This window comes from Alnus glutinosa, chromosome 9 (assembly GCF_958979055.1).
Source record: "Alnus glutinosa chromosome 9, dhAlnGlut1.1, whole genome shotgun sequence".
Lineage (NCBI taxonomy): Eukaryota > Viridiplantae > Streptophyta > Magnoliopsida > Fagales > Betulaceae > Alnus > Alnus glutinosa.
This window is the reverse complement of record NC_084894.1, coordinates 23,503,001-23,515,172: the sequence shown is the minus strand read 5'-3', so window position 1 is coordinate 23,515,172 and position 12,172 is coordinate 23,503,001. Positions and strand designations below refer to the sequence as shown.

At 37.4% G+C, this 12,172-nt stretch overlaps 1 protein-coding gene and 1 pseudogene across 1 annotated transcript; both read right to left on the bottom strand.

The window, feature by feature from the left end:
* Window positions 1-2,301: 2,301 nt before the first annotated feature.
* Window positions 2,302-5,104, bottom strand: LOC133877936 (scarecrow-like protein 34). Its single transcript, XM_062316391.1, has one exon. The coding sequence runs from the start codon at window positions 4,779-4,781 to the stop codon at window positions 2,472-2,474; it is 2,310 nt and encodes a 769-aa protein (XP_062172375.1). The 5' UTR covers window positions 4,782-5,104; the 3' UTR covers window positions 2,302-2,471.
* A 3,207-nt stretch (window positions 5,105-8,311) lies between these two features.
* LOC133876862 (scarecrow-like protein 14) lies at window positions 8,312-10,659 on the bottom strand (annotated as a pseudogene).
* Window positions 10,660-12,172: the final 1,513 nt, after the last annotated feature.

The window sequence follows — 12,172 nt, the reverse complement described above, 5'->3', positions numbered from 1 at the left end:
ATGTTTCAATTAAATAGATAAAATAATAAGTACAAAAATATTAATTAACCATAGAGGCATAGACTGTAGAGTACGTTGATCCGAATAACTTCAGCCTTCAGGGTTGACGGTTGACTGAAGAGGGAGGAGTCTCGTGAGTGGCATAAAGCGATGTGCCAAGACAATTTGGATGTCTGCGATTTTTTAAAATTAAAATAATTTGTTTTTTTTTGAAATTATGTTTAGAAAGTTTAAAAAATTTGAGAGAAAATTAAAAAAAAATTTGGATAAAATCTTAGTAGAATTTTATATTTGCTAAACAGTATTTGAAAAATATTTTTTTAAAAAAAATTCTTACCAAAACATGCTTTTACTCTTCAAACTAATTTAGGTGATCTATTATTAGTGTAAAATAATTTTGTAAAATAGTTTGAAAAGTAACATTATTAACCCTTCTAGAAGTATTGTTACTTATTTGGTAACACTATTTTTCTTCTCTCTTTAAAATAAAAATATTAACAAATAATTTTAAATATGAAACACTTAGCTAGTCACTTTTTAAAATTATTAAATAACAAATTCTCTAGATGTTTCTTTATTAAATAAATATTATTTTTTATTGATAAAGTTAACTGCCAAAAGCATTCAATGTAATAAACTCAATTCAATTCAAGTCAAATGTTTTAAGCATTCAATGCAAAAAAAAATGTTTTAAAAAATATAATATTCACTTTTTTTACTCTTTGAATGTAAAGAAGGTTATTGACAAATGTTAATCTTAACATTTGATAAAGAGCTTGTTAAATGTTAGTAGTTTTTGTTAAAAATTTAAAGAAAAAAATCAAATATAAAGAGCTCATTGTGAGTGCTCTTATACTTAATTTTTTAAGAAATGTTAGAGGTACCAAATTTTTTACCAACAGATGGGTACCAAGATGAAGTGGAGCTTATTCAATTCATTGGAGATGATCAAAACAATTAATAAAAAGAAATGCTGCGGGTACCAATAAATAAGCTTCATATCATCTTGATAAAATATTTGATACCTCTAGCATTTCACGAATTTTTTACCTTTAACTTTTCTTTAAAATTTCGGATAATTGCACCATTGGTCCCTGAGGTATGCCATAATTACAAATCACTCCCTATGGTTTAAAAGTTCATGGAAAGTCCTTGAGATAAACTATAATTACAAATTGATCCATTTTTTTCGCTGTGTGTCACCTTTGGTGGGCTCATTTTGTCATTCTAATTGCCAAAGTTTTAGCTGCCTTGTGTCTCATTTAATTGAAAGAAAAAATAAATAAATAAATAAAAATCGTATGCAAACCAAATTGGGTTTTTCCCTTTTGGTGTTCATCTTAGTTGGAATTTTCATTTTGAACCCGATCAGTAGTCAAAGACTTCACTATAACACGGATTTAATGGTAATTTTGAAAAATAAAAAGATAAGAGAAGGACAACATAGATCCCACATATCTAATGATAATTTTGAAAAATTGAAAGATGAGAAAATGATTAAAGAAAAAAATCAATCATTTCTCTTTACAAAAGAGGCTTATACACTGGCCTAACAGGTGTCAAATTAGCTTTATATATATATATATAAAGAAAAAAAAGAAAAGAAGAAGAAGTTGCACTTTGTTTAGAGAGGGAGGACCTGATGCATGCCCCTTTTTATTCGGTTTTTATCACGTCGAGTGGAGACAAACTTAATATTGTTGAAAAGCTTATTTATTTAAAGGGCTACAATTTCATAATTTTGACGTTTATTGAGTAAAAGTTGTCTTTTTATATTTTGTTTGCCCCCATTGTGTTTTTATTATTATTCTTATTTAGGGTCCTGAATTTAGGCTCTAAAAGCATCAAAATCAACGACCCCAAAACTGAAAATCAAAACTCAAAAACCAACCCTATAAATCATCCGGGCCATACCCGAAAAATCAACTCCAATTTCATCCCCATTTGGCCAAACAGCAATCCCAACCCAAACAAAGTATGAAGCCACCTCTCATTCGATCAAATCAATCATACAAAGAAATCCCAGAAATCATCCTCCCCAATTTCAGCCAATCCTTCTTTCGAAATACCCAAATTCTTCGAAGAAACTCAACCACCACAAAATTTTCCCCATACCGGCCATGATAAAACCCACAACCAAAAATCAACTTCAATCTCCCAAAATCATTCCCCATGCTAATCCAATCCATACACCAAAATTTAGTTAAAACATTAAACAACTAAAAATGAAGAATCAAAAGTCATGTTGGGGAGGGGAATATCAAACATATATTTCACTACAAAAGTCAAATATCAAACATATTTCACTTCAAAAGGCTTTGCAGTTTGTTCCAAGTCTTTTATTTAATCCATAGTTCTACCACCATTTATAAAAACACCAGTTGAAAGTTCAAGATGATAAGCATACACAAAAGAGAAAAACATTGAAAATTGAATGAACAATGACAATAGTTTGAGTTTCCACAAACATCCTAATTCGGCACCCAACAAGAGCAAGCAAAGAGAACACGGCCCTTCCATCCCAGAAGCATCCAATGGTTGTCTTCCTCAAGTACAAAATTCTCGTGGTACCATTCCTTCAACTTAGACCTGAACAAGGTCATCATCTCTTGGTCCAATGGGAGCTGCCTGAAACCAGCCCTTATAGTCCGGAGCTGCCACTGCTTGTAATTCTCAGGCCTCTCAACCCTCTCCAAGCCCTCACATGCTACAACATTCATAACCTCCCTCCCAAGGATCTCTCTCTCAAACATCAACCTCTCTTGGTTCTCACGGGGTAAAGTAACATCAAATATGTCATATAATGCAGAGAAGTGGAAGAGCGCTTCTCGGAACCGTGTGACAAAGAATGGTCCATTGTAGATTCCATTAACAATAGAATGGACAAAAATATCGGGATTTATCCTCCTGATTAAATTCAAAACCGCATTCCGTGGACTGGTCCCTTCAACTGTTTCATCAAGTAGGTTCTTAAACCGGTATATACAGTTCACAGCAATCGACTCATTCCTATCAATCTTGAGGTCTTCAATTTGGATGGTCTCCCAGTTTTGCGATGCTAGAGCATGGTACTCAAAAGGAACATTAAACCGCTCACAATATTTAGCCAATCGATGACCAGTCTCCTCAATACGCTCTGTTGGACGGAATCCGGGTTGGGGAAACTCTATCCCTGTAATACGTAGCTTGGGAGGTCCTCCAGCTCTTTTTGAGAGCTTATGGATCAGAAGTGGCCAATGGAAACCATATTCGATACCGAAGTCTATAATATGAAGACTTGTTGCTTTCTCTGCTACTTTATTAATCATTTTGGTAGCAAAGAAGAGTGAGGTCCTCCTGACAGGGGTAGCTGAAAGATGAACTTTGTAAGCTTTCAATATTTCAGAAGCTGAGATCCTTTTGGAAATTAAGGAACTATAAAAAATTTGAGTTCCAGTGCCGGTGCCAGCCAAGCGTGCCTCAAGGCCATTAGCAAAGAAATGGGCCAACCTCTGAGACCCTTGACCATACGGGGAAGAGTGCTGCCTAATCTGATTCAGTAACTCATTTGCAGTTCTATTGTCACCTGCTGAGACAGCTTGTGCACATAGCAAAAGTGTCCTCAAGTCATCCTTCTTTTGTCCCTGTTTCATAGCACGACTCTTCCCACCATTAGCTCCTTGCGGCTGCCCATTTGGCTGTGAGGCCTTGCTTGCTTTATTCTGCACGGGTTCATTGTCATTGTTACCGCATACCAGAGAAAGTGCTTCGGTGGAAAGCAACACCTTATCAAACATTTCTGTTAATTCACTCTCTTCCACATAAACCGCAGACTGCTTATTACTCCTCCCTTCTTCTACATCTACATCTTCATCTTCCCTCTCATGATTCTTCCTTCCCCTCAACCCATCCGGTGAAATCTCTCTCTCACCCTTCTCCCCCTTGAGTTCCACCTTTTGATCCTCTCCCTTCAACTCTGGTGATACCATGCTAGTCCCCAAATCAATAACTAACTGATTGCCCCTAGGAAGGAACTTACTAGCTTCCTCTAACCCTCTCCTAAATTGCAACACAGATTCACTATCAATAAAAATGTTCTGAGCCAAAAGCTCCATGCCATCACCGATGTTAGTCACGCCGTTCGACTGATTGGCTAAAAACTGTGATCCATTGGCGGGCTGCAAATTGGGCTGGAAAACATCACTGACCCACTGTCGATCAGTGCTATTTCTAGTGCTAGAAATCCTACTAACACCATAATCACCACCACTGCTTGCAGAAAAAACATCATCAGGGCTCCCCATGTTGAGATTGATATAGGTTGGTTCTTCTTGGTGTAGATTGGAGGAAGGAGGGTATTTCTGACCGATTGCATCATAAAAGGATTTCTCGGTGACTTGGAGACCCAAAGGATCGTAAAACAGGCAGGGCTTGTCCTCTATGTTCTCTTCCAAAAGCATCTGGCTTATGTACTTGAGAACCGTTTCTGAGAACTCGCTGTCGTCCGAGGACAAGTCTCCCCCCGGACTCGTACCCACAGACGGTGTGCTCATGCTATTGCCAGCTGACGGAGCATATGGCTCTGCTGCTGGGGCCACAGTTATGGGTGGAGCGAAATCAGTGTGACCCAGGTCAGGTGAAAGCAATGAACTTTCAAGGAAGATAAGGTCCGGGGAGGGCAAATTGAATTCGTAGTCGTTTAAAAGATCTGGGTATTGATTGGAATTGGGTGAAATGGCATGGTCATCGTCGAGCAAGACATCGTTATTGAAATCAGGCAACCCAGAAAAAGTAGGATTCATAACTATTTAAAGTATCAAACCATCAGATCAAAGAATAGGATATATATATCTATAACATAGTTGTGAAAATGCATTATCAAAAGGAAAAGGAAAAGAAAAGGAACAGAAATATGGAACTGAAACTGATGAGATTACTGATAGGGGTAGTCGGCTCTGTCCGAGTCTCCGACGGAATTCCGCGACGGCAGTCGGCATACATATATAAAACATAACAACATTCATCTGGAGTAGTTTGCAATACTACAGGGGACGTTCAGGAAGAACGCTGGGGGTGGAGACCGAAGAGTGAAGACTGAGAGGCATTGGGTGATGTGCCTTCTCACGTTTTTGGTCAACAATTGGCCAGTTGCTATCCTTCTAAATATGATTTATCAAAAAAAAAAAAATAATAATAATAATTGAATTGTAATAAATTTTTAAAATTTAATATATTAAATTAATTAATTATTTAAAATACAAATAAAATCCACACATATAGGCGTAATAATAGGAGGCCCATGATAATGCCAATAATGGCCTAGTACTAAAAATATGATTCTAGAATAACTCATTCCATAAATGTCTGTCTTTTTCACGTGTCCACGTGAACATGAGCTCAGCTACCCTATACGAATCGTTCTTGATAAAGGACAGCTGTAGGGACAGATTGAGAATCACAGCATTTTGCGTCAAACCATGTGACGCTGCCGTTGACTTAGAACTGATTGGTTGGGTATCCGCGACCGACTCGATACATTTTTTTAGTCTAAAAAGTAACATGTTAGTGAAGCATCTTCTTTATTTTTAAATATTAATTAAATTATATTTATTTTAATATTTTTATTTAAAATTTATTTTTTTTTTCTTTTTGAAATGCAAAATTATATATTAAGTTTTTCTAAACATTTCATTTTGGTAAACAATGCAAGTGATTGATTGAGTTTTTGGTAACTAAACTTTTTTATGTCATTGGTTAGCTATGAAATGATTTTAATGCCTTGAATAGAGTGTTGTTAGAAAATAATAAAAGTGTATAAGAAAATAATAATTTAAATTTGAATAAGAATTGAATAGGAAAATAAAGAGAAAACAACGAAAACTTATAAAGATAAGAGTTTATAATTGAATTGCATAAAATATTTTAAAAACTTTTCATCTTCTTAGCATTTATTTATTTTTCCTTGTTTTATTTTGAACATTAGAGTACTTGTGTTGCATAATTTCTATCTTTTGAACGTTTTGAATAAATTATATATTATTAGCATTTAATGTTAAAGCGATCCATGTCTTTCGTAAATGATCTAATTGGCAGTTGAGATTAGAATTTATTGTTGTCATTTAAAATTCTAATTGAAATTTTGGTTGTTCAATGCTCATCATGAGGCCCAAAAAACTCTACTCACAACATATTGAATATTATTACTATTTTCATTTTCTCCATTATTTCCAATAATAGAACATTTAAAGTTGAAAAATGAGTTTTATTTAAGAATGTCTTTAGTATTATTTGACTCTCCTATTTAATACTATCAATTTTTTAAGACTTATTTCAATAATTGAACATTAAAGAATTAAATGATATTAATGCCTTTTTAATTGCTATAATTAAGCCTTCAAATATATATATATATATATATATATATATATATATATATATATATATATTTTAAAAAAAAATCCTTATTAATATTCTTTAATCATGGGGGCCTTAGGCGATCGCCCAATTTTTTATAAGGTAGAGCCGGCCCTAGATATCATCGCCTGAAATCATACGGGCACGGTGCGAGCTACTATGTGTTATGTTCAGAAGTACCTCTTAGACCCAACTGTTGCTGAAGCTTTTAGTGCTCGGCTTGGGGCGGAATTTGGAAGATACATGGGGTTTCCATCATTTACATTGGAAGGTGACGCTAAGGAGGTTGTGTTGGCGTTGGGCAGAGGTGATGGGGGAATGGGTAAATTTGGAGTCTTATTCTAGATACTAAAGATTTTCTGAAGGGTTTTCGTTCGTGGGATGTGAGTCATGTATGGATAGTGGGGAACAGAGCTGCACATCATCTTGCAAAACTTGCTATTTCTAAGCAATTAAACAAGGTCGGGGTTGACTTTTATCCCAACTGTGTATTGGCAATTGTAAATGTTGAGCAACTTATTTCAGATAATCAATAACATTCCAATTCCCCTAAAAAAAAAGGGACAAAAAGAAAGCTACCAGTTCCTCAAGATAGCTTGGCAGCCAAGTAGGTGTGGAGGAAAGGGTTGAGATAGGTCAAATGCTTCCCTCACCTCCAAAAAATTATTCTTATATTTCGTAGAGTTCTTTCGGATGCCCTAGATGTCTACCCTAATCACTTATTAGGGGCTAATCTTCTTCAAGAGGACTGGAATTCACAACTCGCCACATCGTAATTTTTTTTCTATTAAATATTTGAAGCGTTATGGTAATTAGGTTGGAGAAGGTTGAAGATGACTTTACTGATTTGCGAATCCGTAGGTCGTAACACTAAGTGCTATTAGAAAAATCAAAGAACCAGAAGAATTTGCGATTTGTGATTTTTTCTTACAGTATTTCTTCTTACTTCAAATCTTCAACAATTCAAATCAATTTTTTCCTACTCTTTCTTAAAAAGTTGTAGGTGTGTAATTAAATTTTTACATTGATTAAGCTTTTACATTTGGATTGTTCTTTTAAATTAATTGTTTTTTATATTTAGATTGTTCTTTTTTATAATTGTTTACGAGTGTGTATATATATATATTTTTTCTTGCATATTTTAATTGTATGGAATATATAATTGTAGTTGTGGAGAACATGCTTATATTGTATCAATTCAAACTAAATACTGGAAAACAAGCATGATGAGTCTTGTTTGTTATTGAAGGTTTTAAAAATTGGAAAAAGAAAGAGAATTTACAGCCATGTGGGACCAAACCGACGAAATGAAGTTGGTCAACAATGGCTCAAAAATGGCAGATTCTGATGAAATGTGACAAAGAAAAGAAAGACAACAGATATAAGTCCTAGAGGTGAAAAGATGGAAATGGCCTAAAGAGTACACTTTTTTTTTTTTGAACGGAATAGCATGTGCTAACCATTAATACTGAAAAGTCCGAAGACATACAAGTTGAGAAATGAGGGACAGACCCCCTTATATTCTAAGTCAAAAGGATCTGACTTAAAAAACAGCTGCCTAGGCAAAATCACAAATCTCACTATAATTACATTTAAGCCCTCTACAATAAAAATTCTAATAAATTTTGAGCCAAACATAGGCAGACTGTATATAGAAACAAGGGGAATACATAACACAAATACAGAAAACCCAAAAAAAAAAATCCCCAGCAGTGAAGCAGACTTCCTCGGAATGACGACGCGTGTAGGACACGCGCCGCCACCGTGAGCACCAGGCCGGAGATCCGACGCCACTAAAGGGTACACTTTTAAAAGACATAAGAGATATGCAACCGCCAACCCAAAATTTTAATAAGCGCGCGCGTAAGAATCTTAAAAAGCTGCAACAAGGACAATGTTTTGAGTTTCCACAAACATCCTAATTCGGTACCCAACAAGAGCAAGCAAAGAGAATACGGCCCTTCCATCCCAAAAGCATCCGGTGGTTGTCTTCATCAAGTTCAAAATCCTTGTGGTACCATTCCCTCAACTTACACCTGAACAAGGTCATCATCACTTGGTCCAATGGGAGCTACCTGAAACCAGCCCTTATAGTCCGGAGCTGCCACTGCTTGTAGGTCTCAGGCCTCTCAACCCTCTCCAAGCCCTCACATGCTACAACATTCATAGCATCCCTCCCAAGGATCTCTCTCTCAAACATTAACCTCTCTTGGTTCTCACGGGGTAAATTAACATCATATATGTCATACAATGCAGAGAGGAAGAGTGCTTCTCAGAACCGTGTGACAAAGAAGGGGGAATTGTAGCCTCCATTAACAATAGAATGGACAAAAATATCGGGATTTATCCTCCTGATTAAATTCAAAACCGCATTCCGTGGACTGGTCCCTTCAACTGTTTCATCAAGTAGGTTCTTAAACCGGCATATACAGTTCACAGCAATCGACTCATTCCTATCAATCCTGAGGTCTTCAATTTGGATGGTCTCCCAGTTTTGCGATGCTAGAGCATGGTACTCAAAAGGAACATTAAACCGCTCACAATACTTAGCCAAGCGACGACCGGTCTCCTCAATACGCTCTGTTGGATGGAATCCAGGTTGGGGAAACTCTATCCCTATAATACGTAGCTTGGGAGGTCCTCCAGCTCTTTTTGAGAGCTTATGGATCAGAAGTGGCCAATGGAAACCATATTCGATACCAAAGTCTATAATATGAAGACTTGTTCCTTTCTCTGCTACTTTATTAATCATTTTGGTAGCAAAGAATAATGAGGTCCTCCTAAAAGGGACGGCTGAAATATGAACTTTGTAAGCTTTCAATATTTCAGAAGCTGAGATCCTTTTGGAAATTAAGGAACTATAGAAAATTTGAGTTCCAGTGCCAGTGCCAGCCAAGCATGCCTCAAGGCCATTAGCAAAGAAATGGGCCAACCTCTAAGACCCTTCACCATAAGGAGAAGAGTGCTGCCTAATCTGATTCAGTAACTCATTTGCAATTCTATTGTCACTTGTTGAGACAGCTTGTGCACATAGAATCAAAAGTGTCCTCAAGTCAACCGTTTTCTTCTTTTGTCCCTGTTTCATAGCACGACTCTTCCCACCATTACCTCCTTGCGGCTGCCCATTTGGCTGTGAGGCCTTGCTTGCTTTATTCTGCACCGATTCATTATCATTGTTACCGCATACCTGCGAAAGTGCTTCGGTGGAAAACAACACCTTATCAAACATTTCTGTTAATTCACTCTCTTCCACATAAACCGCAGACTGCTTATTACTCCTCCCTTCTTCTACATCTACATCTTCATCTTCCCTCCCATGATTCTTCCTTCCCCTCAACCCATCCGGTGAAATCTCTCTCTCACCCTTCTCCCCCTTGAGTTCCACCTTTTGATCCCCTCCCTTCAACTCTGGTGATACCATGTAGTCCCCAAATCAAAAACTAATTGATTGCCCCTAGGAAGGAAATTACTAGCTTCCTCTAACCCTCTCCTAAATTGCAACACAGATTCACTATCTGTAAAAAATTTCTGAGCCAAAAGCTCCATGCCACCGCGGATGTTAGTCACGTCGTTCGACTGATTGGCTAAAAACTGTGATCCATTGGCGGGCCGCAAATTGGGCTGGAAAACATCATTGACCCACTGTCAATCAGTGCTATTTCTAGTGGTAGAAATCCTACTAACACCATAATCACCACCACTGCTTGCAGAAAAAACATCATCAGCGCTCCCCAAGTTGGGATTGATATAGGTTGGTTCTTCTTGGTGTAGATTGGAGGAAGGAGGGTATTTCTGACTGAGAGCATCATAGAAGGATTTCTTGGTGACTTGGAGACCCAAAGGGTCGTAAAACATGCAGGGTTTATCCTCTATGTTGTCTTCCATAAGTATCTGGCCTATGAATTTGAGAACTGTTTCCGAGAACTCACTGTCGTCCGATGACGACTCTCCCCCCGGACTCGTACCCACAGACTGTATGCTCATGCTATCGCCAGCGGACGGAGCATATGGCTCCGCAGCTGGGGCCACAGTTTTCGGCGGAGCCAAATCAGTGTGACCCAGGTCAGGTGAAAGCAATGAACTTTCAAGGAAGCTAAGGTTTGGGGAGGGACAAATTGAATTTGTACTCGTTTAAAAGATCTGGGTATTGATTGGAATTGGGTGAAAATGCATGGTCATCATCGACCAGGACATCGTTTATGAAATCCGGCAACCCAGAAAACGTAGGATCCATAACTATTTATAGTATCAAATTAAGAAGCTGAATCCCAGACCAAATAAAATTTGAACTACCTAAACCAGATTAAAGACTCTGAAATATTGATGAAAAATGATTCTTGTATATTTCATTGATCTGAGTACAAATATATAGAAAGAATGCTGTACAGGAAAATGAAATGAATACAACCGTAGAGAATAGAAATGGGCGATAACAGAAAAAGAATCTATACAAATCAGCTAACAAAACTCCAACAAAAAGAAGCTTCTACAGAATTCTAGCAAAGAGCATCTTCTGGATGATGGCGTCTCCAATCCATGAGTCCACGAGGCTTTCCTTTTATACAATTAATTCATCTGTCAAGCTTACGTGGTGAAGGGTATAATCGTAATACTCCCCCTCAAGAGGAATATATGTTCAGTATATTCATCTTGAAAAGCAAATGTTCAAAAGGAATTCTGCCAAGAGCCTTAGTAAAGATATATGCAATCTGATGCTGAGAGGTAATATGTATAGTACGAAGTAAACCCTCTTGTATTTTATCACGAACGAGGTGACAATCGATATCAATATGCTTAGTCCTCTCGTGAAAAACAGGATTAGCAACGATATGAAGGGTAGCTTTATTGTCATAGAATAATAGAGCTGGTTGAGAATGAGAAATGTGTAAATCACGAAGGAGAGAAAATAACCAAGTAAGCTCATAAGAACAAGTAGCCATAGATCGATATTCTGCTTCAGCAGAAGAGCAAGAAACAGTGTGTTGTTTCTTGGATTTCCAAGAAATAAGAGCATCACCAAGAAAAACACAAAATCCAGTAATAGAGCGTCGAGAATCAGGGCAAGCAGCCTAATCACTATCACAGAAGGCTTTAAGCTTAAGATCTGAAGAAGTAGGATAAAAAAGTCATTGACCTGGAGAGCCCTTAAGGTATCGAAGAAGGCGAGAAGCAGCGTCCATGTGTGGTTGTCGAGGACTATGCATGAACTGACTGAGAATTTGAACAGAAAAGGAAATATCAGGTCGAGTGAGGGTTAAGTAAATTAACCTGCCTATCAATCTGCGGTATGAGGTAGGATCAGGGAGAAGAGCACCATCATTCCGAGAGAGTTTCAAATGAGATTCCATAGGAAAAGCAGCGGGCTTAGCAGCAAGAAGACCACAGTCTTGAATGATGTCAAGACAATATTTGCGTCGGCTGACAGAAATGCCCTTAGCAGTACGAGCAAGCTCCAATCCAAGAAAATATTTGACCGCCCCTAAGTCTTTGAGACGAAACTGAGAGTTGAGAAAGGCAGTGAGAGAAGAGATAGCATCCATATCATTACTGGCGATGACAATGTCATCAACATAGACAAGGAGAGCAACAAAAGAACTGCCTTGAAGTCTGGTGAAGAGAGAGTAGTCAGCCTTGGACTGAGCAAATCCATGAGTGATCAAGGTAGAAGAAAACTGAGAAAACCATTGGTGGGATGCCTGTTTTAAACCATACAAAGATTTGGAAAGTTTACAAACTTTGGACTCCTCTTGAAATGAAAAACCGGGTGGTAATTTCATGT